At 40.3% G+C, this 26,541-nt stretch overlaps 1 protein-coding gene across 2 annotated transcripts; it reads left to right on the forward strand.

Moving 5' to 3' along the window:
- Positions 1–1,566: 1,566 nt before the first annotated feature.
- Positions 1,567–25,306, forward strand: CRMP1 (collapsin response mediator protein 1). Of its 2 annotated transcripts, none has more exons than XM_053458265.1 (14): positions 1,567–2,143; positions 14,530–14,618; positions 14,800–14,984; positions 15,255–15,419; positions 15,792–15,853; positions 17,783–17,863; positions 17,957–18,025; positions 18,756–18,876; positions 19,358–19,514; positions 20,330–20,471; positions 21,268–21,438; positions 22,089–22,268; positions 22,789–22,954; positions 24,343–25,306. In XM_053458265.1, the coding sequence occupies exons 1-14, from the start codon at positions 1,775–1,777 to the stop codon at positions 24,432–24,434; spliced, it is 2,049 nt and encodes a 682-aa protein (XP_053314240.1). In that variant the 5' UTR covers positions 1,567–1,774; the 3' UTR covers positions 24,435–25,306. The 2 variants fall into 2 exon arrangements, with proteins under 2 accessions (XP_053314240.1, XP_053314241.1); XM_053458266.1 differs by lacking the exon at positions 1,567–2,143 and adding an exon at positions 9,893–10,049.
- Positions 25,307–26,541: the final 1,235 nt, after the last annotated feature.

A 26,541-nucleotide genomic window follows, 5' to 3' on the forward strand; every position in this document is an offset into this window, starting at 1 on the left:
TCTGTCTGTAGGCCAACCAGCCATATGTTTTTAGGAGGGACAACTACTGCATGAAATTGGAAGGCTGGTTTAACTGCAATGGCATTGATAACATTTTTATGGATACTTAGTAACTTATACATGTGGGTTTGCTGGGAGACAGACAGTTATTATTCCTGAGAACCGGTTCAGTATTATGGATTGCTTAAAGTGTCATATATTTTCCCTTTATACAGGACAAATTATTTTAATATTTTTAATACTATTACAAATATTTAACATTAATAACACAATACGGATAAGCCATGCAAGTGAGCGATTTAACTCGAGGACTGCAGAATGACAGTTTAAGATAGAGCCCCGTTAATCATTTTTGATGCCACGACATGCTGCTTACTCCAGGCGTGAGATATGGTAGATCACTAATACCCCATGTTTAGCAGATAGCTGAGCCGAGCTGGTGGAGCGAGGCAGACTCTCTGTTTTCTGACAGTTCTTATTTATTCTAGTACCATTCACAGCTGGGGTTTAACCCATGTCATGCCTGTGTTCTCTGCCTCAAAAGTGCACTTCACTCCAGCAAGTAAAGGATAGCGTGTCAGATATGGGTCCCAAATCCTGCCTGCAGCTTGGAGTTAGTTAGACAAACGTGCTTTTATGAATGAACACTGCAGCATACTGCAGATCAAGAGGCTACTCAAATATTTAACCCCCTTATACAGCAGGGCTCTACATTAACCTGTTCCCTGCCAGAAAAAACTAAAGGAATTGGAGGAAACAAAAATAAATGAAAGCTTAATATTAATTTATAGATTTTAATAGATCTGTTATCTACAATCTCCTACTGTTTCACTTCCCCAGCAACCACCGACTAGATTGTAAGCTCACGGGATCAGGGCACCGCTTCTCCTTTTGTACCAGTTTGTTATTGTGTATGATTTTAAATCATTCCGCTGATTGTAACAGCGCTACAGAATCTGCTGGTGCGATATAAATAAATGTAATGTGCAAACAGATAGATAGACAGACAGACAGATAATCCATCGATGTAGATTATTTATTTTATTTAACATTTATTAGCATAACAACATGTAATTAACTCAATGTTACAATGATATGGTTCAGGTCTCTAAAAGTAAACTCCTGCAGTGACACACAGTAAATCATCTTTGCATATTATTATTTATTGATGTATTTCTCACCATTATAGTTAATCAGGAAATAACAGGTAGTGAATCATGTATCAGTCTGGACACTGTTAGCACAAGACTGCATCACCACTGTGCATTCTGATATCAAAGCCCTGCAATGCAGGTTCATATGTGTGCATTTACATATGGAGCCAGGTATATCTGTAGGTGTGTATATATATGTGTATATATATGTGTGTATATGTATGTATATATAGATATATACTTGGCACAATCAGTGACCTGCTCTGTATCAGCTGACCCCTGGCAGAGGGAGGGGGGGGTGTCTCTGTCAGTGTCCCTGTGGTGGGGGGTGGAAGCAGTCACTTTCCTCCTGGAGGTGTCCCCCTAGAGCCCTGAGTGAGTGGCTGCTGCTGCCTCTCCTTAGCCCTGAGACATCGTCAGTGTAGAGAGGCAGCGCTGAGCAGCTCCCAGCTCCATGTGCAGAGCTCTCCTCCCTCTCCATCTCCCCCCAGCCTCCCGTATAGATTGTAGATCGCCGGATCGTGCCTGTAACAATAGGACTCTATTGCCCCCTCCTCGCTCTGCTGCATTGTATATGATCTATCTGCCCCTCCGGTAGGCAGGTGTAGGGGGCACCCAGCATGGCAGCGGAGAGAAAAAGGAACTGGAACAAGGAGGATGACCTGCCGGTGTATCTGGCCAGACCCGGGACCACCGCTCAGACCCCCAGAGTCAAGTATGGGGGGATGTTTGCCTCTGTGGAGGGGGCTTATGAAAACAAGACCATTGATTTTGATGCCTACAGCGTGGGCAAGAAAGGGACCCGCACCCCCAGGAGCAGCAGCAGGCCGGACTTGGATGGGGATAATTTCAGCGAGACAGCCAGCGATGTGAGCGAGATCTCCGGCTCTGCCGTCAGCTCCCCGGGAGACAGGGATGACAGACCCCCCGGGATTGAGATTAAATACCCCGGAGGGAAGGATCTGCTGCAGGGGCAGGACAATGGCAAGGTACAGTGACAGAGCAGGGAGAGGCAAGGGGGTGGGGGGATGGGGTAACAAGCTGGGACCACCAGCTCTGTCTGTGGGCTGATAGCTCTACCCACCCATATAAATCAGGCCACCACTACCATCACTCTAAGCCATCTGGATGATAGGGGTTGTAGTGCATTAATAGGGAGGCCCATACCAGAAGATACTAATAACCCTGTGCCCAGCACTGCAGAGAGGTTTAAGTATAGGCTTTGCAGGCATCTGTTTGGAGAAATGACTGATTAATTGTGGTGATTCTGGCTGTTTTCCAACCAAAAAGCATTACATTACAAGCCCTCTGCCTCTTATTACATGTCATTGATCAGTCTTATTGTCTGCTCACACTGCTGTCAGTTTTATTAGCAGACAAAATGAGTGATGGTCTCAAGAGCTTGCAATCAAATGTCACATCGAAGCCAAGCGAGATTGTAACCTGCTGAAGGGTCATGTGTAATTATTGCTACGCAGCAGAATGATAAAATAAAACAGAATATTTCATTCATCCGCTAATACAATGCATGGATTATCACTGCAGTAAAGCCAAGTTCTAGATAATAGAATAATGCGGAGATTTATGTGGATGGTAATAAATGTATCTGCAGGAGATATTCATTATACAATGATTCACTTTATAGCAGGTCAGGCCTGGCCACCCAGACCCCTACAATCTTTTCACTACAGCTGCTTAATAGGCAATGCGGTGCCCCTGGCAGCCGGAGGGTTAAACAGCCCAGCCCTAACCTAGGTTTTAATGAGTTAAATGGGAATGAATCCGGCAGTATTAGAAAACAGTATTTCCAAAGAATGAAAATGCCATGAACTATGGCATGGGTTAGCCCCTTTGAACATCTAAGTGGTCTTTAGTGGGTTGAAGACCACCCTGGTGTTCAAAGGGTTAATCAAAATAATAATAAGATTCTTTCCTGCGATGAAATATTTTTGCACTACTACTACATTGCTCTTGGCAGTGAAAGGGTGAAAAGGGTACTTTGCCGGGGTAGATGTGTGTAACAAAGAGGAGCGGTGAGAAATGTTGCGAGGCCTTCGGCTTGCCTTCTGTCCCACCGCATTCACTTTTGCATATTATTGGCACTGCCAGTTTTGGGATGGATGGCAGTTTTCTGCGTTCCGGCAATCTGACATTAATGGAGAGCATGCGCCGGTTTGACACGAAGCTGCACTGCAATTTAGCTGCTGAATAATACCTGCTATTATTTTACTGAGATGTACATACGATGCGCTGTGATCAGCCACAGTGCTGCATTTTGAAGAGGCAGTCCCACTTAAAGAATATTTTTTCTCGTAGAATAAATATAGTCCTGTATACAGTACTGTGGGTTGGCTTTGACAAAACCCTGATTTTGGTTCATTTTGCTCCTATAAACTTCCTTTATCTGCAGACCTGGAGGCGGCCATTGTTGTCGGTCATGTGATATTTTGGGTGACTTTCCTGCTCAATCACCACACTGAGCTCATTCTTTATGACAATGCTTATGAAGTCAGTTGCTCCATTGACCTTTAGTAGTCAAAGTCCACCTGAGTGATTAACACAGAGGCATTCTATTGTTGCTGCATGCAGTGTCATTACGAGTCAGGGTGTTTATCTGGTAGATTAGGCCAAGATAACAGAGCATAAAACATTTGGTGGTTCCCCTTTAAGGCGAAGTACCACATATTTTATTTATGGATGGAATAAAGGCTGTTCAGCTAAAGGATTTGTTACTTTGTATGTAAATACCTCTCTTTGTTTCTGGCCAGGAAGCTTACAGATATATGATATGACATCATCAAAATACACAACGGAGTAAGAGGTCCTTGGGTTGGTATAGTCAATACATCTTCTTATATCACCAATCAACAGCTGCGAACCAGGAAGCAGCTTTCCTTTAATTATTATGATCATGCACGACTTTCATGGATTCTGTGTTGGGTTTTGAGCAAAAGAACATCTGCCGGCTCCGTTCTCAAGCTTGCACGGTGCTATATACATCAATAAATAATAATGCTAGCGTGGGCAGGGGTAAAACGAAGTATGCCAGTTCACCCCATTTTGGGCTTCCACTCTGCGTTGTGTAGCTTTAGGTTTCCTACTTGACATCCCATCAGGCTCGGACTGGCCATCTGGCATAAGAGGAAATACCTAGTGGGCCACTTGCCAATATGGTACCATACTCTCCTGATATGCCGCTCTATTGGCAGATTCGGTGCTGTTGTGTGCGGCACCGGCTGGATATGCCTGGCAACATGGTGCGTGGGCTTAAAGACATTTTCAATTATATCCAGCTGTCGGCCACGCTTACATTATTGGCGGCCACCCAACTTAAAGTGCCAAGACCTCCTCGTGGTGCCCAGTCCAGTCCTGCATCACATCCACAGTGATACATGCGGAGCATCCGCAGATTTCTAGACTGCATGGAAGGGCAGCGATGCTCCTCGTCAGATGCCCTCTTATGAACCTCGTTGATTATAAAGAGAAGCAGGTTGTCGACCTGGCATTATGTCTGATAATCAGCCATGTCACGTGAGTGTGTCCACATGTATTCAATAAAAACAGAAGGTCACCCATTTAACATATTGTACATGTTTCTGATATCAAGTGCCGGCACTGTCTAATCCTTCTCCCCATTCAACTGTGGATGGCACTTGGTCAAGTATAAGCTAAGATTGAGGTTTTGTAGCAGATATAAGAAAGGGTTCATACCTGCAGTGCCAATGTTCATTCATTTGGGCATACGGGGATCCTATTTGGTCAGGTGGCCCCTAAGTTGCCACTGCCTCAATTAACATGGCGGAGGGGGCTGAGGTCCTGAGTATGGTAGCTAACCACCTTGAATGTAGACTTTGGGGCTGAAGTATACTCCCCTGAGTCTCTTCAGGTGCGTTCTTGTTTAGTTGCCTTTAAACCAGTTTAATTTCCGATTACTGTAGTCTGAAGGCACATGCTCTGGGGGGATCATGAGACCACTATGAGTGGCACCTCACACTGCATGATTCAGTGAGTGGAGCTGTAAGCCAACCACTGAAGCCCCCAAAAGTTCACTTTTCTACAGGCTGTGCATAAATTGATATTAAAAATTTGCTTTGAAACCTTGGCAGATGTGTTGATTATGAAAAGTCCATGTACTGTGATTTTGTCTAGTATAAGTGGTTATGCCTGAATTGGACATACATTCTAGCTGTATGTTTTAGAAGGTCTATAGGTTTCGGTCACTTTTACAAATTTTTGGGATGGAGAGCTATTAGTTCCGAAGAGGGGGTTTTATAAAATGACTGCTCATGTATTATTATATCTGCTCGGTAGCCTCTTTTATTTGCAAAATAATTATGATAATTATAACTGTGTTCAAAACTGGAATCAAGAGAGCTACAAAAATAAGTGGGGGTTTTATTCGTACGGCGTGGGAGCAGTGATCATAACTTCCCGTGTAGTGCATTTACTATATGATCCGTCTCCATTAAGTTATTTCTCCAGTTCCCCAGTCCTATTCTCATGTTAAATGCATACCCGATTCTTCTTGGACTTCTTTCCAATTTAACTCCGCCCCCAGCAGGCTCTACTGAAAGCAGGGAGCATACCTCAATATGCTTCTTGCACATGCTCAGTATAACTACAATTGAAGTTAATGGCAGTAACAGGAGCTAATAGCATTAACAGTGTGATGAAAAAGTATACCCCCCCCACACTTTTACGTATTTGTCACGCTTAAAACTTTCAGAGGATCCAACTCATTTTAAGAAAAGACAAAGATAACCAGACAGAACAAGGCAGTTCATTCTCCAAAACCCTCCAATGTGGCTGAATTAAAACCATTCTGCCAAGAAGGGTCGGTCAAAATTCCTCCACAGCGATGTAAAAGACTCAGTGATTGCAAACGTTTGATCAACTCTTTACCTTCAGTAGATCAAAAGCTGCATTTTATGTTGACTCACGTTGTCTTTGTCCTATATTAAAATTAGTCGGATGATCCAAAATATGTAAATGTGACAAATAAGCAAAAACAAAAGAAGAAATTGGGATGAGGCAAATACTTTTTCATAGAGCTTTTTTTAAACACTGATGTTTTGCAAGCATACATGTGGTTGGCTGCTTTATTCATGTCTATGGGAGCGCTACGAAGCATCTGCTGGGAGTTTACCTTCTAATGCTTCCTAGTCTCAGCTGCGAGAGGAACCGCCGGCACTCAAAGGGTTAACAAATTAAAGTAGTTGTGTAAAATGTGTGGATAGCGGCAGTTACCATTCAATCTAATTCCCCTGAATGGATTTGAATAAATTGGATCACAAAATAACATTTACTGTGATCCCACCGCTGCCCCTCTTTTGGGAGTGAAGAAATACAAGCGGTATTAGTGTTGGTCACAGAATAAGAGGCTGGGCTCGTTCTGCTTTCTAAACTGAACTGTGATTCTCCATTCTTGGAGACTGATGGGATTTTTCGGACCGTATACAATAACTCTCAGGACATGATCCATACAAACTTCCGTAATTAGCACCTTTCAGATATGTTGGCTCTCTGCTTAGACTAAACATTTCCTCGCGCTGCATAACTATGCATCATTATAAGGGGCAACTCATGCCTTCTGACGGAAGAAACAGGTTCGTCATAATGCATGAATGCAGTGAGAGGCCATGTTTTATCTCACTGCAACTCCCACATGTCCTGAGCAAATTGTATGTATACTATGCGACCAAAATTATGTGGACACTCCTCCTAATTATTGAATGTAGATATTTCAGTCACACTCATTACTAACAGGTGTATAAAAGTGAAGCACATAGGCAGCCATCTCCATAGACAAACAGTGGAATGCGTCGGACACAAGCCTGCCCTGGGCCATCTAGGAGTAGCAACAACTCGGCCACGTACACTCACAGAGCAGGGCCGCTGAGTGCTAAAGTTAATAAACATTGCCGGTCCTCTATAGCACTCTGTGTCAGGGGCTTCATGAAATGGGTTTCCATGGATGATCATCTACACTCAAGCCAAAGATCACAATGTGCAATGCCAAGCGTCAGCTGGAGTGGAGAAAGCACAATGCTACTGCCCCACCACTGATGGACAAATCTGATACCTACTGTAACGTTTGGTGAAAGAGGGATAGTGGCCTGGGGCTGTTTTTTTCAGGCCCTTAGCTCCATCTAATGTTAATGCTACTCCATACAAAGACATTTTGGACAATGCTATGCTTTTAACTTTGTGGGAAGAGTTTGAAGAAGGCCCTTTTTATTCCAGCATGACTGCGCCCCAGTGCACAAAGCAAGCTCCATTAAAACTGTTTTGGATGAGTTTGGTGTGAAAGAACTTGACCAACCGCACAGAGCCCTCACCTCAACACCTTTGGGATGAACTGGAACGGAAATTGCGAGACAGGCCTTCTTGTCCAACATCAGTGCCTGACCTCACAAACGCTCTACTGGATTAATGGGCAAAATTCCCACAGAAACACCCCAAAATCTTGTGGAAGGCCTTCCCAGAGAGTAGATGTTACAGCCATAAGGGGGATACATTTTAATATCCATGGCTTTTCCAACAAGCTCCTATATGTGTGATGGTCAGGTGTCCACATACTTTCGGTTATATATTAATTCTAATGAAAACTATAATATTTAACTAATATATGTCTGCACCCTTTAAGCCTTGTGGTAGAACTCTGGACACGGACATTTTATGGTATGTAAGTTATGCATAGAAAGGTGATTTTGCCGCAATGTTTGAAAAGTACTATTATCACTATAGCAACCAGTGGAATGGTGAACTCATCAAGAACATACCATTGGTTGCTATGGTATTAGGAGTACTTTATAGATTTATAGATAATCCCAGTGTTTACTAAATGTTGACGTAAAAGCAAAAAACTGTCAGTATGTCCTGCGTTACTCACATAGCGAAAGCAACATTATTACACAACATTACATTTCATTTATAGTGCACCAGGAGGTTCTGTAACAACAAAATTACCAACAACATTAAGACACTTATACAATTCTATAACCTTAACAATAATATGGATTAAGACAATTAAGAAGGAGAATAATGTTAAAATGAGGCATGGACTTGCCATTTGGGCCACCAGTTGATAGCGCCATGCAGTTTGTTGTGTGTGTAGCCATCCGCTGGATATACCTGGCCGCGTGCTTTGTGGGCATAAAAATAGATGACATCAGATGGACGCTGGCCATTGTCTTCGCTAGTCTGGCCCTGGTTAAGACCTACCCCTACCTACAGAAGGAGAAGACACCACTGTCCTTATGAGCTTACAATCTATAAAGAGGTTCCAGGTAATGAGACTGCATTTGATTTCTTTCTGGTTTAGTCACTCATATCCATGATGCACATGTAGAAAACGTGCTTATTCAGAAATAATTAGGTTTAATCATAACTAAAATTTGTTCTATGCTAGATTATATGCAACTTGGCTGCACATGGAATCAACTTCTTTTTGCTTGTTGAGCTCACAATATCCTTTTCTTAATCAACTTTCTTATTTAAAAAACAATGTGCTATTTTTAGAATGTGACATATTGGATCTTTTAAGAAAAAAATTACACAGTGTATCTTGTGAGTTAAAGTGCATAAAGAGATATATTTTAGATATAGAAACACCGAATAATTCCAGGAACCATTTATACTATTGCCTCTTAACTAGATAGATAGATAGATAGATAGATCGATCAAATGTTATGTTAATAGTTTTTTTTTGCCAAGGTTATGTGTTATGTTAATATACACTACTTTATATGTCCTCTTTACCCATTGTACAGCGCTGCAGAATATGGTGGCGCTATATAAAACAATAAATAATAATAATAATAATAGTAATAGATCTTTCCACCTGTATGGACTGACTTAGACATATCTTATATCACTACATATAATTGAATATCTTAAAAAAAAAACATGTTCTCACTTTTTATAAAGATAGTTTAATATGTTTTACACAATTATGTATCAATTGTTTTATACGTTTTACAGTTATGTATTTGTTTTAAAAATGTATTCAGTTATGTATTTATTGTTTTATACATTTTACACAGTTCCCGTTAAATATATTACAATATTTTACAAATGTCCGCATACACACAGCGGGTTTATTGTAATAAGTAATATTTATTATTGTGGTGTAATTGTTTTTTTTTTTTATAGCACAGGACATTTAGCTGTTTAGTGGTAGTCTGATAGCTGATGGTATTTTATTGTTTTTTTATTTTATTTTATTTTTTTTTAAATGTCATTTTACTGTATTAGCTGTAACCTGGTTTTCAAATGCCTTCACAATAAGGAGTTTTGATAAGCCATTATTGAAGGCCAGACTATAACTAAGGGATGTGCTGCTAAACCTCTGAGACAGGAGTGGAGGAGGGGTGAAAGAGAAAGGAAACAATAAAATACCCATGACCTACATAGAAAACACATGCTTCCCTTTGGCTCTGCACTGATCAGCTGTGTATGAAACAATGTCACTCCCAGTACTTTGCCATTGTCCTAGTAGTCTGTTAGATATGGCCATTCACATCTCTTAATGGGGTCTTTGGGTATCAGAGAGGAGGATCCTGCCCATTTCTCCTGCATGTTCACATGGGCTGCCTGTTTGTGGCATGATGCATGATGATGAGCTCCTGGGCTGAGCATAGGCTGAGCATAGGCTGGTGAAGGCAGGCAGTGCTGTAATGACGCGCTGTGACCGCTAGGAGGAGCTCTAAGCAATCTCTAGGGGAGGCTCTTCCCTGCTTCACTGCAGCCGAATAGGTGGCAGATATTTTTTAATAACCCTTTATTTCTGTACTAAAAAAAGACAATTTCCCTTTATTTTTTACTCCTGATTTCTTTGTTGGTGCAAGAATAATCATGTCTTACCAAGGGAAGAAGAGCATCCCTCACATCACGGTAAGAGGCAGATGGGGTAAGCAGTGGGATTTCAGCACCACGTCCCTGTCCTTTGTTATAGTCAATGAGTATTGGTGGACAGCGCAGGATGGGGCAAGTCACAGCGCCTAGGTGCTGTCACCCCAGTGAGGGGTGGGTGGGTTATTAGGGGTGACAGATAGGAAAGTGATAGTTATTGCCTGTGTCTGAGGACAGGGAGGTGTTGTGCTTTCTGTAACACACTGTTGTGTCTCCTGCCTGCCATGCCCTACAGTAATCTCCTCTTCCCTTAGATCAGAAGAACAAACTGCCCTCTTTGTCTGTACGAAAGGGGTAACATGTTTGGGCAGATGTGCTGCACACACTGGCAGACCCAGCTACATTATTACTCTTACTGGGGCAGTAGGGATTGTATCTGATGAGATCTGGAGGATTTGCTTTCCTTATTTACAAGCCCAATGATCGATTAGGGGAATCTACTTGTCAGCCACCTCTGTTGTCTGCAATTGTCTGCATTTTAACCCTGTGTTTTCCAGAGTGATAAACAAGCTTATATGAACTCACATATTAAAGGATGGACTGATATTTCAATTGAGCTTACCAAATTTTAAGTGTAAGAATGAAACTCATTGTTTACTTAGAATGGAATGTTATGATCTCTTTGTTTGATACAATGTTCCAATCCATGCATTACTATTGTTAATAACACTTGTGTTTAAAATCATCTTCTTACATGATGCCTCTTATTCAAAGAGCACCAGGCGCCATGATAGAGACAACACCCCCTGATCTATTATTAGAATCAAGCCATAGGAAGACATTGAAGAAGGAATCACAGGGAAATTGGGACAATGGATTTAATACCCCCTTTTGAAATGGAAATGCACAGACAATCTCTTATACGTTACATCGCACCAACTTCCCGGCATCCCTGCCTCTCAAAGATTAATTTACTATGACAGACAAGCAGATAAAACAATCACAGACAGATATTAACTGCCTATTGATGTTTTGTTTGGATGCCATAGGAAAAGCACATTAGAGAGCAGGTAGCCGGATACAGAATTGGTCTTTGGGAAAAAAATACATTTTTATAAACCGTATACTGTGTTTTTTGCTCCCCTTTGGTACTGAAGCGGTTAAATACCCATTAATTGCAAAATTATATATTTACCTTTTCCCCACTGATGTTTCAATGAACAGCAAATTTAAAAGGGGCTGGAGAACTCCTCAATTATAATGATATGAATAATAATAGGGATGTGCATTGAGTTGGAGACCACTGTGGTTAATTTTTTTCTTGAAAAAGATGAAACCATTAAATGGTCCCACTCTAAATTAGACAAACAGAGATACCCAAGATAGGAATATTCCTTGGCTTCTCATTGGCACACAAACAGTTAAACGATATACTGTATACAGTACACTAAACCTTGGCAAAAAAACCCAAAAAACTATTAGCAGAATCCGCAGTATTTCATCCCTACTTTAAATGCTTCTGTGAATTCCTTAGGACCCAGCTAATCCTGTCTGGCCAGATTGGGTTCCCTTCTGCTCGATCACATGGTCCATAAACCTAAATGAGGTTTAAAAATGATGTTGCCATAGCATCGCCATAAATGCAGTAATCTCTTTTTATTTCATATAGGACTTCTCATAGTAACAGTTCCCTCTCATAGTATCTCATATATATATATATATATATATATATATATATATATATACCGGTATATATATATATATATATATATATATATATATATATATATATTGTGTGAATAGTCAATTGCAGCAAATAATGCATTTAAGCTAAATGCAAGCACACATGCAGTGCTGCATCTGAAATGCATGAGTGGTCATGTGAGGGGCTTATAGTGAATAGCGGTCCATGGCTATCGGCAGCAATACGGTATTTTATCAGGGTTTCACTTAAGCTTTAAAATAAGTGTAATTAAATAATAAGTACGTGCCATTTTTACTCCATTCCCCTATATTGGTCTTCAAAATCCCGGCTCTATTTAATATTTAAATAAACAATAATTGAAATCATAAATCTGCTTTTATAAGAAGACAGGAAGATCTCCATTTAGAGCGTGTTGGCCGTTGCTTACATGTCTGGAAAAACAGAGTTAATCTGCTGCAAAGATGAAGGCACACATGTTCCGGCTAAATAGGGCTGCAACGGATTTAACTAACGCATTCCCTGGAGCTTTTGACTTAGACCCATTCGGAACGTGTTGTCTGCCCATTTGTTTCCTGATGTAAAAAAACGCAGACCTTAATCAGTCCTTGGTCCTGTCTTTAAATTCATAATAGCTTTATGTCTATAGCATGCATTTTTTAAAATTCCCTCAATGTATGAGCATCTACCACTACTGCTGGGAGGCTGTTCCATCTATCTACCACTCTATCAATAATGTAAAACTTCCTTTTATTACATCCAAGCGTTACGTTATCTCACGTTATCTCAAATGAATGGCAAGTAACGTAGATGTTGTTTTGTGATTTTATGATGATTATCACCAAATTTCAGTTTAAAATAAAACAAAACTGAAGGTTCTTCTTTTTTATTCATCAGACACGAGACTTTAATTTCTATTCATACTGTTATAGTAACCGCCCTCCGTTGTCCTATTTTAGTTGCTTCTATCCCTCCATTTTATTCACTTATTTAAATAAATTATCGCTTTATTTTTGTCACCGTGAGCTGTGATTAAAGTGATTCAGGGAGTGAAATGCTTTTCTCAGCTTAATAACCGCTAGGATGTCGACTTAAAGTGCTTTCCAAACCAACGTCTGGCAGAAATACGCCACAACGTTTCTTTGGCACTAATCCGGCCCAAATGCTCCTCATTTTTGGCATTTCCATGTTTTAATCATTTGTACGGCGTGCTGCCCTTTGTTTTATTCCTTATACATCTGTACCTTTTGGGCAGATCTGATTATTCATTAGAAAATATTATTACTCAGAATCATGTATTATGCTGGTATATACCATACTCTGTATTATTATTAATATTATATTTTATTTTATTTATTTATTTATATACAAGGGGTCCGACGAAACTAGAACTGACGGACTAAGGGGAACCGGTACATTAGATAAGGAATATTAGTAAACTACACGTGAACAATGAATACTGTTTAATCCGCTAAATTTTATAGATTTGGCCCCGGTCCCAGCTCTGTTTATATAACTATACTGAGATTTTCCACCCCAAAACTAGCCAAGGCTTTCAATGATAATTACAGGATGCCCCAAAACGGTTTAACGGCATCAGAATGAAACACACTAAGTAGACTACTATTACTATTATTACAAAAAAATTATAATTAGATTATTAAAACTCATATTAAAAATATATTTTTAAAAAATGTTTCCTAAAACTGTTCCAGTTTTTGAATAATATAATGTTTTCGGTTTTTGGTTATCATACTGGCTGTGGTAAAATAAAAGTCACTTTTTCAGGATCTTGACTAGGAATCCGTTAATATTCTATTCAAATCAGCTCTCATGTGCGTTCTGCGTTCTATATATACGTAAAAAATATATACGTAACAGTTTCCTTGTCAAGATCTCGAAGGAGTGACTTTCCACTGGCATAATATGTAATAGAATCGGGTCGGTCATAGACTGGTGGTCATAGTTAATGAATCTTCTCAGATGAACAAGTTGGGTTTGTTCTTCCGCCGGTCTGAATACCTGCTTATTCTGTAGGTTTGTGGTGGCAGCATTTGCACCTTCACCTATATCTCCAGAAACGTCAGCTTCGATAGATTAAGACACTTTGCCTACAGTATTTTGTCAACTGGTGAAACTTAATGTGATTCATGTGCTTGGACTGGAGTCACAGCTAGACTACTCCCAAACTGCAGAGCCAAATTTACGAATAAGTAGCCGCGAGCTTGAAGAGGATCTCCCACTATGCTTTCTATACCCTTTGGTTGTAAGGGATATGTATTTATTATTGTCACTAAAATTCTCACAAGACTCAGAAGCCTCTCGGAGATTAGAACACAGCACCGATTGCATCACGTGACACAGTTTACACAGTAATTGCATACATTTTATCATCACAAATGATGTCAAACGTCCTTGCCCAAGCTACATTTTGACACAATAATGGCAAACGATTGTGACTCTGGCTTCACGTATGTCATCATGAAAAAGCCCCTTTACATGCCATGTATGAAAAAGTACTAAGTCTCCAGGATCATCTATTAACACAAAGACTGGCCAATTTTCAACATCACGTGTATGACATCACTATTCTGCGACTGCACTCTATGGAGCTGAATATATTTTTCATCATAATATCTATTTTCCTTATGGTGCTTACAGAGCGGAGCAAGACACTACAATCCGCCTTAAAGTGTTTTATCAACCGACCTTTGAGATGTTTTAGGTTTAGCTTGTATCAGTGTAGACATATACGTGGCATATATATAATACTGTGCTTTTTAGTTATACTTCACAAACTTTGTTTTGTTACATTTTCAGAGTGATCGCCTTCTCATTAAAGGAGGAAGGATCATCAATGATGACCAGTCTTTCTATGCAGATGTTTACCTCGAAGATGGCCTTATAAAGTAAGTTTACATTGAATGTCTGAGATACTTCTTTTCACCACTCCAGTTGGTTGATCACACTCCACCGCAGTGTTGGACTGGTTTAGATAACCAAAGACAAATGTTTTGTTGAGAAATGCGTGCCATATTATTTAATTCAGCAACACACAGTGCATTGTGTCATCTAAATATCATCTTCTAGACAAATAGGAGAGAACCTAATCGTTCCTGGTGGAGTGAAAACGATTGAAGCTAATGGACGCATGGTCATTCCTGGTGGGATTGATGTAAATACATATCTACAGAAGCCCTACTTGGGTATGACAACGCTAGATGACTTTTACCAAGGCACAAAAGCAGCTGTAGCTGGTGGCACCACCATGATCAGTAAGTATGATTTGGTTGAAAACATTCATCGGATCCTTGCTGGGCAACTTGCTGGGTTTTTGGGAGGATATTCTGAATCTATGAGCTGCGGGAGGACCAAGGAACGGGATTGTAACATTGAAAATGAAAAACTGGCTACATCTAACTTGAAAAATAAAACAAGATTGTATCTCTAAGACCTCAAAGGTCTATGATGTAAACTTAGCATGTATCCTTGCTGTTAATTGTTGAAATATCTATTTTTTGTTCTTTGTTTAACTTACATCTTAGTTGACCATGTTGTTCCTGATCCCGGATCAAATATTTTGGCCTCTTTTGAAAAGTGGCATGAAGTGGCTGACACCAAATCCTGCTGTGACTATTCCCTTCACGTGGACATTACCAGTTGGTACGATGGGATCCGAGAGGAGCTGGACATTCTTGTCCAAGATAAAGGTATGTTAACGTAAAAGCAGGAGTCCCCAGCATTTAACTCGATGGGAGCTGCTATCAAAATGTGTTAGGAGGAAAACAATTAATTTAGCAATTATTCATATATTACTTTGCCAGGCTTAATTGGGTTAGAATAGATACATGCACCCCCATCCAGCGAAGATCAACAAAGCCATCAATCTGTATTTATGGCCCATGGAAAGGGTCCACTCCAAAAATAAAATAATAATTTAAAAAACCTAGTATCCAAATTGACACAGTTATAACACAGGGACAATATGGTTAAGATCTCATTAACAGCTGGAAAATGATGGGTAGTCTGAGTACAGTATTACATGACTTTCTTCCTAACTTCCGTTCTTGTCTTTGGAACAGGTGTCAATTCTTTTCAGGTATACATGGCCTACAAAGATTTATACCAAATGTCAGACAGCCAGGTACTTCAATTATATATTTTTTTCCAATTATTACGCTTATAAGAAACCAGAATGAATATATTTACATTGTATGGGAAGTGTGACTGTTCCTTTTAAAAAATTAAACCTGAGGTAACAGGAACCAGAGGTGGACCAAAGTTGCCCTAGCCTTGTATTCTTGACATGGCCTTTGTAACATCATCTTTTTACCAGCTTAAAGAGATCAAAGAGCGTGCAGCCCATGCAGCCCAGGCTCACCCAATACTCTACTCATTTAGTCATATGTACTTTTTAACATCAAAGCTGATTGAATTGATGTATAATCTAGAGCTGAAACAACGAATCGATAAAATCGATAATAATCGATAACGGAAATCATCGATAACGATTTCCGTTATCGATTAATCGAGTGATCAATTCGTTGTTGGAGCACTCGGCTCCTTTCACTTACCTCCGCGAGCGTTCCCCGCTTCTGCTACACGCTCTGCAGTCTCCGCCTTCTTCAAGCTACGTGACGGATGTGACGCGTTCCGGAGGTAAGTATTCTTCTGTCTATGTGCACGGATCGCACAGAGCCACTCGCACAGAGCGAATCGCTCTGTGCGAGTGGCTCCATTCGCACAGAGCGGTTCGCTCTGTGCGAGTGGCTCCATTCGCACAGAGCGGTTCGCTCTGTGCGAGTGGCTCCATTCGCACAGAGCGGTTCGCTCTGTGCGAGTGGCTCCATTCGCACAGAGCGGTTCGCTCTGTGCGAGTGGCTCCATTCGCACAGAGCGGTTCGCTCTGTGCGAGTGGCTCCATTCGCACAGAGCGGTTCGCTCTGTGCGAGTGGCTCCATTCGCACAGAGCGGTTCGTGAGTGTGGGTGCAGGGCAGAGTGGGGGTGGGGGTGCAGGGCAGAGTGGGGGTGCAGGGCAGAGTGGGGGTGGGGGGTGCAGGGCAGGAGACTGGGTGCAGGGCAGAGTGGGGGTGGGGATGCAGGGTGTGAGTGTGGGTGCAGAGCAGAGTGGGAGACTGGGTGCAGGGCAGAGTGGGGGTGGGGATGCAGGGCAGGGTGTGAGTGTGGGTGCAGGGCAGAGTGGGTGCAGGGCAGAGTGTGAGTGTGGGGGCAGGGCAGAATGTGGGGGCAGGGCTGGGTGCAGGGCAGAGTTAGAGACTGGGTGCAGGGGCACAGTGCAAAGTGCTGGGTGCAAAGTGCCAGTGCTGGGTGCAAAGTGCCAGGGCTGGGTGCAAAGTGCTGGGTGCAAAGTGCAAAGTGCTGGTGCAAAGTGCTGAATGCTGGGTGCAAAGTGCTGGATGCAAAGTGCCAGGGCTGGGGCAAAGTGCTGGGTGCAAAGTGCTGGGTGCAAAGTGCCAGGGCTGGGTGCAAAGTGCTGGGTGCAAAGTGCTGGGTGCAAAGTGCTGGGTGCAAAGTGCAAAGTGCTGGGGCAAAGTTTCTTGAACAGTAATAGTCCACCTCTTTTCAGAATGTTTGGGGTTATTTTGTTTCATAAATATTGTGTTTGGGTTCTTGTACTTTGAAAATATTGTTTTTTATTACATCATAACAAAATAAGAATGTTAATGTAAATTTTAAGTTGTTTTTTAACATCCAGTTCATTAAATTCTTTTAAATAAACGAAAAATTTGCATATTGTTTTTTTTATCCGATTAATCGATTAATCGAAAAAATAATCGGCCGATTAATCGATTATTAAAATAATCGTTAGTTGCAGCCCTAGTATAATCAATAAAGGCTTAATGCAATTAAGTTTAATTAATGCATTTGTAACAATTTATCTGGCATAGTAAATAGAACAACCTACTTGCCCTTCAGTGTGTATCCTGTCATTTATCCATGAAAAGTACACATCAGTGATAGTAAATCTCCGATAGCGCCTCAGTTAGAGTATTCTTAATGGTATGTCCTGCTATCTATTAATATATATTTATATTTTTTATATCTTCCTAGCTGTATGAAATCTTCACCTTCCTCAAGGGACTTGGTGCTGTAATCCTTGTCCATGCTGAAAATGGTGATTTAATAGCTCAGGTATGTATAAAATAAAAAAACATGTAGATCGCTCATCTGTGTGTTTCCAATCAGTACTTCCTTATATTATATACATTTGTTTCTTATGAACAGGAACAGAAACGAATATTAGAGATGGGAATCACTGGACCCGAGGGCCACGCTCTCAGTAGACCAGAAGAGGTACGCTGATAATGTTCTCTGAGTTCTCACTTTGGAATGCAATTTTTTTCAGCAAACACAGAACAAGAGTTTACCAAATCAGTGACAAATTAAGACTCCTAGTGGTGCATAGGAGGACACACACATATAAACACATATACACACACACACACAACAGATCTCAGGTACCCTCCCTCCTTACAAGCCACAGCAGCTACTTAAGGGTCATGTTACATGAGAGCTCACCTCCTGGCTACATCTGGGACACCTGGACTATCCGTAAGAGCAGCGGTGGCCTCCGGAGGTTGACAAATGTGCCCAATGGATAATAACTGGCAATGCTCCTGTACCCCATTTGCTTCCTTGTACAGACAGAAATGGATGTGACATCCGCCCATGGTGGGACCTCTTACCCTGCCCTGGTCGCCAGGAGCTCAAGCTACTGCTCAGTAGAGATAAATATATTTATTTTCAGAAATAACTATTAAGCACACCTGTTGACTTCAAATTGCATCATAACATCCTAACATGACTAACTCATGTCACTTCCAAAATAAGTAGAATAATATACAGTATGAGACCAAAGGTGTGTTTAAGGGTGCACATCCCCCAAGATCTCACCATGGAACCCCCCCCCCCGATTTAGGACTAGTCATAGCATATGTGTCTTAACAACATATAGCATTATATTTTGGAATAATGGTATCATCAAATTTATTTTCTTCTTCTTCTTTATATTTCTTTCTTAAAGCTTGAAGCAGAAGCCGTCTTCCGAGCCATTACAATAGCGAGTCGCATCAACTGCCCTGTGTACGTAACAAAAGTTATGAGCAAGAGTTCCGCTGATGTTATTGCACAAGCCAGAAAGAAAGGTAAGATATTCTTACTAATCTTTTTAATGGTGTTTTTATTATTCTTATCAATAATATGGCAAAATGAAATTCACAAAATATATTCTATTCCCAAAAGTAATGAGAAATGTTTAAGCCAGATTTACATGTAGAACAATGACAATAAGTTGAATTAGAGATATTTAAATATGAATGTTGTATTTCAGTTCTTTTCAATGGAATCGGGACAAATTTTAATGGCTAGTGCAGCTTAATTAAACCCAAGTGTTCAATTCCATTGATCTCTATCGGCTGCCTGGATGTTTGCTTTTATCTGCTTAGACAAGCGGTGAATTTTAATTGAAAGTAGCGTTTTTGTTCTAAGGCTATACAATAGCAACATGTGCTAAACGTATTCGCTGGAATCACTGACTTCTTTGGAACAATTTAGCGCATGTTCTTTTTCAGCATGACTGCAGTTGTAGAACAATATTTAACAAGCGTAATTTTATGCTCACTTAAGGTGCTTTAGTATTTGGAGAACCAATCACTGCAAGTTTAGGAACAGATGGTACCCACTACTGGAGTAAGAACTGGGCCAAAGCTGCAGCTTTCGTAACATCTCCTCCTCTCAGCCCAGACCCCACAACACCAGAGTATCTGAACTCTCTGCTTGCATGGTAAGGACACATGGGGATTATACAGGTTTGTAATGTGTGTGTGTGTGTGTGTGTATATAGTACACCCTCTTTGAAATCTATGGTTTTACATCTCAGGACATAGTAACATGTCATCTGTTCCTTAGCAGGTCTAAAAATGAGGTAAATACACCATGTCAGGATTTATTCAACAAAAATGAAGCCAAAATGGAGAAGCCATGTGGAAAAAACGAAGTACACCCTTACTGCTTCCTTGGGAATTAAGATGCTAAGTAGTAGACAGGTGCTGCTAATCAAATGCCCTTGATTAATTGATCATCAAGTGCGACCACCTCTATAAAAGCTGAGGTTTCAGCAGTTTGCTGGTCAGGAGCATTCCAAAGTGGAGATGTTTGGCCAAAATGCACAGTGCCAGTCAGACAATATGCTGGTAAACTGAAGACTAATAATAGATTGTCCAGTAAAGGAGAAAGATTCTGCTTGTGCGCTAAATTTGAGACAATTTAATGCTTGAATAAAATGCTTAAAAATCCAATATCCCAATTAAATCAAATATTTCTGAAAAAATATTTGTAGATACAGGGAAAGGATCATGTTCCACTAACTCTTACTGCTTAATTTAAATGCAGCATTAGAAAAATAATTCCTGGTTCTGTTAAACTTCCAAACCCTTCCGAGAAATAAGAAGTAAAATTTAGCCTAGGACCGCTTTATTGTCATGCGTCACAAAAAAAGGGACTGTTGCTTCTCATGGAAAATGAATGCTTACTTTCTATCACAATGTTAATGGAGAGTAAATTCACCAGGTTTCACAGATGTCTCTATGTTTCTTGCAGTGGAGATCTACAGGTCACAGGAAGCGGTCACTGTTCTTATAGCACTGCTCAGAAAGCTATAGGGAAGGACAACTTTACTCTGATTCCAGAAGGAGTCAATGGAATTGAGGAACGGATGGCCATTGTTTGGGACAAGGCTGTGGTAAGATGTTAAATCGCTAAGCACGATCATGAAACATAGAAACATAAACTCTGAGGACAAATAGGAATAATTCTACCCATCTAATCAGCCATCTTTTCCTGCTGTAAAGACACAAACCTTAATCCTTGGTCTGATTTTTGATTCAGGACTGCCATATAGCTAGCCAATGCATGCTGAAAGGAGCTCACTGAATTTTAACATTTATCACTTCTAATAGTTTCCCTCTTTTAAAGTAAACTTCCCTCCTGTATACATGCCTTTATGTATTTAACCACTTAATGCCCCAAAACCAAATTGTTTCTCTCTGTTGGGAAAAAAAATAATAATAAAAATAAATAAATAGATAAATATATAAATATATACATGAAATATAATTAAGAAAAGTAAAATAGGATAAATACATTTAAAAAATAATGTTAGGGAGCCCAGTGATGTTACAATGATATTACTGGTATCCCCAACAGGATCTCTATCCATGTTTCACTGGGAACAGTGCAAAAAAAATGAAAAATAATAAAATAATAGTAGTGAGTGATAACATTTTAGTGTATGTCGTTTTATATGGACAAAATTGGATTTTTTGCTACTAATAAATACTACAGGGGAGCTTGCGTGCAATTTAATTAATTATTTAAGCATGGTGTGTGCCATTATTTTATTTTTCACGTGTTGCACTTGCACTGTTACAGACGGTATGGGGGGGGGGTCCCTTTAAATATTGTGAGCGCTTTTAATCTGTACAGATTGGTCTGTGCCACATTTGCAAATTGATAATTACTGAATTATATGTTTTTAGGCCTCAGGTAAAATGGACGAGAACCAATTTGTTGCGGTCACCAGTACAAATGCTGCCAAAATATTTAATTTGTACCCAAGGAAAGGGCGAATTGCTGTGGGCTCTGACGCAGATGTTGTTATCTGGGATCCTGACAAGGTCAAGACTATTTCTGCCAAAAGTCACAAATCCGTAAGTACATCAGACACGTGTTAATGAAAAGTATGGGTAGGGTTGGTGAGTTTGGCTCACCAGCTTTCAATATCCTTAACATTGATCATTTCAGCTATTGAGTAGAGTCAAGTTGGACTTGTGTTAAAGCCTAGTGAGTATCCATGGCCAACTCTAAATGCAATGAGGAACTATGAAATTTATAGTTGGTCGACCCACCCGCAATCATCAGAAGCTCTTGGCTATTCGGAAAGTAACTTTCAAGACACTTGACACAATGACAACAATGTATCTCTCATATGTATTAGTGATCACAGCGTGTGTCACCAAATGCTAACTCAGGCAACCAAGTATTTTGGTAATTTATTGAGAAGACATGAGTATTCCTAGTAAATAAGTCAGAATTTAGAGGATGAATGATTAGGAGTTTTGACTCTTTTGATAAAACAAGGCATACAATAAAACACAGACATGGTATCTGTAATACCTCCTATATTGATGATTGCCTACAATTATTTAAATTAGCCTTAAGGTCATTATAAAGAAGTCATTATTTAATTTCCCATGAGCAGTATGAATGAGTGCAGATTTTCTGTATTGCTTGATATATGTATAAACAAAGTCAAAAGGAAGCCTCGCAAATTATAATGTAATATTGTTTTGCTGATCAGGCTGTGGAATACAACATCTTTGAAGGGATGGAGTGTAGAGGAGCCCCACTAGTAGTAATTAGCCAAGGAAAGATTGTATATGAAGATGGCAACTTGCATGTCAACCAAGGCATGGGGCGCTTCATTCCTCGAAAACCTTTCCCAGAATACATTTACCAGCGAATCAAAACAAGGAACAAGGTATGATTCAAATATTCTAGAAACTCGTTTGGTTGGATTTGTATTCTAAAACATTAAATTAACTCTATGAAATTAGCTAATTTAGGAACCAGACAGACTGGGAAAACATCTCTATAACCCTTTGATCTCAGCCATCACACACAAAGCATTTCTGGAGGATTGTGTCTCTGAAGTATGTTTAAATCTATTAAATGTAACTACATGACGTGCTTTTTCAGGTTTCAAAGTGGATCTACCAATCTCCCAGCTCCCACGTGTTAGAGTTCAGTGCACCAAATATATCATGTAATAGTATTCACAAATTAAAATAAGGCATATATTTGTGTTATAAAACCAGCAGACATCTTCACTTCTTGTTCCCAGGATTCATGATTGCAGGAAAAGGACGCATGATAGGAGTAATAAGAGGGGGGACAGCAATTCGCCTCTAGAGAGAATGAGTAACTTGAAATGCATCCTTCAGTTATGTGGCTGCCGAATCGTTACTTAAAAAAATAATTTAAAGTTGCGTGTTTTGTAGGTATCAGAATTGCAAGCAGTGTCCCGAGGAATGTATGATGGACCTGTGTATGAAGTTCCAGCTACTCCAAAGTATGCAACTCCGGCACCTTCAGCAAAATCCTCCCCTTCCAAGGTCCAGGCTCCTCCGATCAGAAACCTTCACCAATCTAATTTCAGTCTTTCAGGTACACCTATTAGTTATGTTTTCTCTTTTGATTGCATTGCTTGAGGTCCATTGCGATTAGTTCTTAATCCAAGAACAACTGATCTACAATATCCAAAAAGTTATACCCTTTATATAGGGGATGGGGGAGAGCAGAAAGGCCGCCTCCCCTGAGCCAGTCTTCAGGGACAGGTATAAGATTGTTATCTCTCCAACCAGCCCTCCTCGGGGGCGCCTGATGAGCAGGGCAGGTTGGGGAGATCACAATCCCCCTCTAACTGGCCCAGCATTAGGGAGCGTGAGGTCTGTAGCTTCAGACCTCGTCTTCCGTGCTCTCTAATCACTACACAACGGCAATTGATGCAGAGCGCCGGGATATGACATCAAGAGCTGACGCATATTGATGATGGAGCACTAAAGCAGAGGTCTAAAATGACACACCTTATGCACCCAGGACAGAATGGAAGATGAGGAAGGTAAGAGATGGGGAGAAAGGGGTATAAGGGCAGTGTATGTGTATATGTGTGTATAAGGTCAGAATGTGTGTAAAGGCAGTGTATGTGTATATGTGTGTTTATGGGTAGGTGTGTAAGGGCAGTGTCAATAAAATAACCTCTGGGAAAAAGGGGGGGCACAATTTTCCATTCTTGCCTGGGCTGCAAAAGAAGCCAACTACAACTCTGCTCACAACAACCAGGCAGTGTGAGTGCCTGTCGCTCTGTCTCTGCACTTATTTGTAAACTATAAAGAAACGCTTTCTATAGTTTTCCCCCCTTTTCAGGTCTGAAGCAATACCTGAGGAAGAGAGGAAAACTTTTGAAATCTTGTCTTTTAAGTATTATGTTAATAAAATAAAAAGTATCATATAGGGCTGTATATAATAATCGATAATGTCAATGATTTTCATTATCGATTAGTTGAATCGATTTTATCAAGTACAAGATCAGGGTTTTTTTAGAGCAAATTCTCTGAAAAATACCCCTTGTCTTATAATAATTGTTAGTTGCAGCCCAAGTATCATTGCATACTGCAGTACTCCACCTTACATACCTCTAGTGGTCATGCACACCACTTTATTACGTTTTTCATTGTTTTAATGTTCTGACCAGAATTGTTTATGTCTAGTTTTAACTGCCTATTTGGATTTACTGAATGTTCTTTTTGAAAATAAGTAACTTACTAGCAGGCAACCAAAAGAGGTGGAATGCTGTTACCAGAAAGAGATCCAACACTTTAAGTTAAAGGAAAATACTTATCTTTGTTTCAAAAAAATGGAGATCACCTTTACACATTTAAAACATTTAATTTGAATAAATCTTCTGGATTCAGAACCATATCTAGGACTACTTTGTGTTTGTTATATTAATATATATATTATACTTATGACCCCGTTGTTTTACTTCACTGCAGGGGCCCAGATTGATGACACCAACCCTCGTCGCACAGGACATCGTATTGTTGCTCCACCGGGAGGTCGCTCAAACATTACAAGTCTTGGTTGACCCATCTGAATTAATGTAAAAAAAAAGAAGAATACAAGTAAAAGCATCACTGGAACAACGTTCCTTTCTGTGTCAGTGTTATTGCTCCCACAATGTTTTGGTACATATGAAAAACGGTCTTTTTTTCGTATAGGAAGAGGTGATCTCAGTGTGGTGAACCGCTTGGAGCTACTTACCTCACATGTTTGTTTAGCCACCATAACACTTTGAGCCCCGGGACTGCGAGTGGCTTGTTGCGTTAATGTATACCGCTTCGGTGCCCAACGTGTTAAAGCATGGAACTGTATTCATCACCGTATTAGAGTAGGAACTTTGTCTTGTAGCCAGTGGCTAATTCATTCGCACCATTTAGCTTTGTAGGGTAGGTGGGTAGGTAGTGCATGGCTTACTGTTATTTATAAGAATTTTGCCTGTGAGTTTCCATAGATCCTCATGACTAATTTAACACAACAACAAGATCAATCTTGCCACCGATATGTATGAAATGTGGACAATTTTATGTATACTGTAGGATGCTAAATGTATCACGTTTAATTTATTATTATTATTTAGTATTTTTTAAGAACGGCTCAGAACATGAATGAAACAACGTTACAACTTCCCATCCTAACTGTACAGTTTGGCCCATTTTCACTGTTTTACATTTTTCGCGAAATAACACTCATTGAGCCATGTTTTAATCATTCAGCTTAAAGAAAAACTGCTTGCCTGAGGTTTTGATACTGTTAACTCCAAATCACAACCTGATTTTTACAGTTTTGTACAAATTTTTCTTTGTATTCACACACATTTTTACTTATTAAGTATGAAATTCTAGATGTGATTCAGTTAATGAATTCAGAGCTTGTGAAATAAATGACATGGAAATAGTTCTACAGTGTCTGTTTTATTTCAATGTATTATTTAAAAATGTATCACTGATTACAAAATGAGAAAAAAAATATTGTGTATTAGTACTACCGACGAGTTGCCTAGCCACTGCCAGGACTCAAAATGGAGTAACTGGGTGTTCCTCCCATTCATTCCTGTAAGCTGGAGGTGAGATGGCAGAGCTCAGGACTGGGCCCAAAGTGAGCCCTGATTTGAGTATCTTCCCTGTAGACAGACAGTGATAGACACATAATTCCACATGAGGTATCCTTCTTAGCAGAACGGAGCCAGTGAATCTGTTGCAGCTTCATAGTCTCATTCACCCCCTAACTACTCTGTGGCAATAGAGCGAGTGCCGTGTACAATGTATGCTGATCATTACCATACCTGAGAACTTTTTGGCTCCAGCAACCTGGAGCCCCCCTTTGCCGGTAGGAGGTCCTGCTGACGTTGTGGGACACACTGTATTGTTGATGTGGAAGTGGCGCATGCAGCAACGCTGCTTCCGCGACCCATTGTTTCCCAGTGGTGACCCGGAGAAGCAGCACTTCCCGTAGCATTCCCAGGTATGATCATTACAGAAGAGCAGAGAAGACTCCTTTTGCCCCAGTCTCAGGGTGGAGGGGCAAATTCCCAAGGTCATACAGTCTGGAGCTGGCTGCTCTGCTGTGCTCATATATGACTCACAATTGATGCCTTCATGAATGTTGGTGACTCAATTAAGTTTATTTTTCAATAATGCCAAGTCAAAGTTTCCATGAGGGCCGGTATTAGACCCATTTGGCTAATACATTCTGCGACTCATTACAAAGAATCTTCATTTCATTCATACACCGCCTGTCCTGCCAGCCGGGGTTCTGCACATAATTGTTTTACTAGTCTATATTCTAACAATATACCTAATATAACTGAATATTACACAAGCAGAGGTTATTATTTAGATATAATCAACATTAAATGAACCTGAAAATAAGGGAGGTGCATATCCCTTAGGAGTGTTTCTACATTCCTCTAATACTAGTTAGTCAAAAGTGTTGTTCCTACGTGGAAAACAAGGAAGTCTAACTTAAAGCCCTAAAACCATTCCAGAACATCCCTGCCCAGCTCTGACACATACAATAAATTTTATACGAGGTAAATAAAAATTGGGTCACCAAGCTCGTTTCCCAACAACTCCCTCAAGAAATCCTTGAGTCTTACTACAAGCAGACATAAGTGAGCAGAGCCCCGGTACAAG

This window comes from Spea bombifrons, chromosome 1, assembly GCF_027358695.1.
Source record: "Spea bombifrons isolate aSpeBom1 chromosome 1, aSpeBom1.2.pri, whole genome shotgun sequence".
In the NCBI taxonomy this organism is placed as follows: Eukaryota; Metazoa; Chordata; class Amphibia; order Anura; family Pelobatidae; genus Spea; species Spea bombifrons.

Coding starts and splice junctions, on each gene's coding strand:
- CRMP1 (XM_053458265.1), top strand. CDS start 1,775: ATGGCAGCGGAGAGAAAAAGGAACTGGAACAAGGAGGATGACCTGCCG. Junction 2,144..14,529: donor AGGGGCAGGACAATGGCAAG/GTACAGTGACAG, acceptor TTACATTTTCAG/AGTGATCGCCTTCTCATTAA. Junction 20,472..21,267: donor TTGTTTGGGACAAGGCTGTG/GTAAGATGTTAA, acceptor ATATGTTTTTAG/GCCTCAGGTAAAATGGACGA.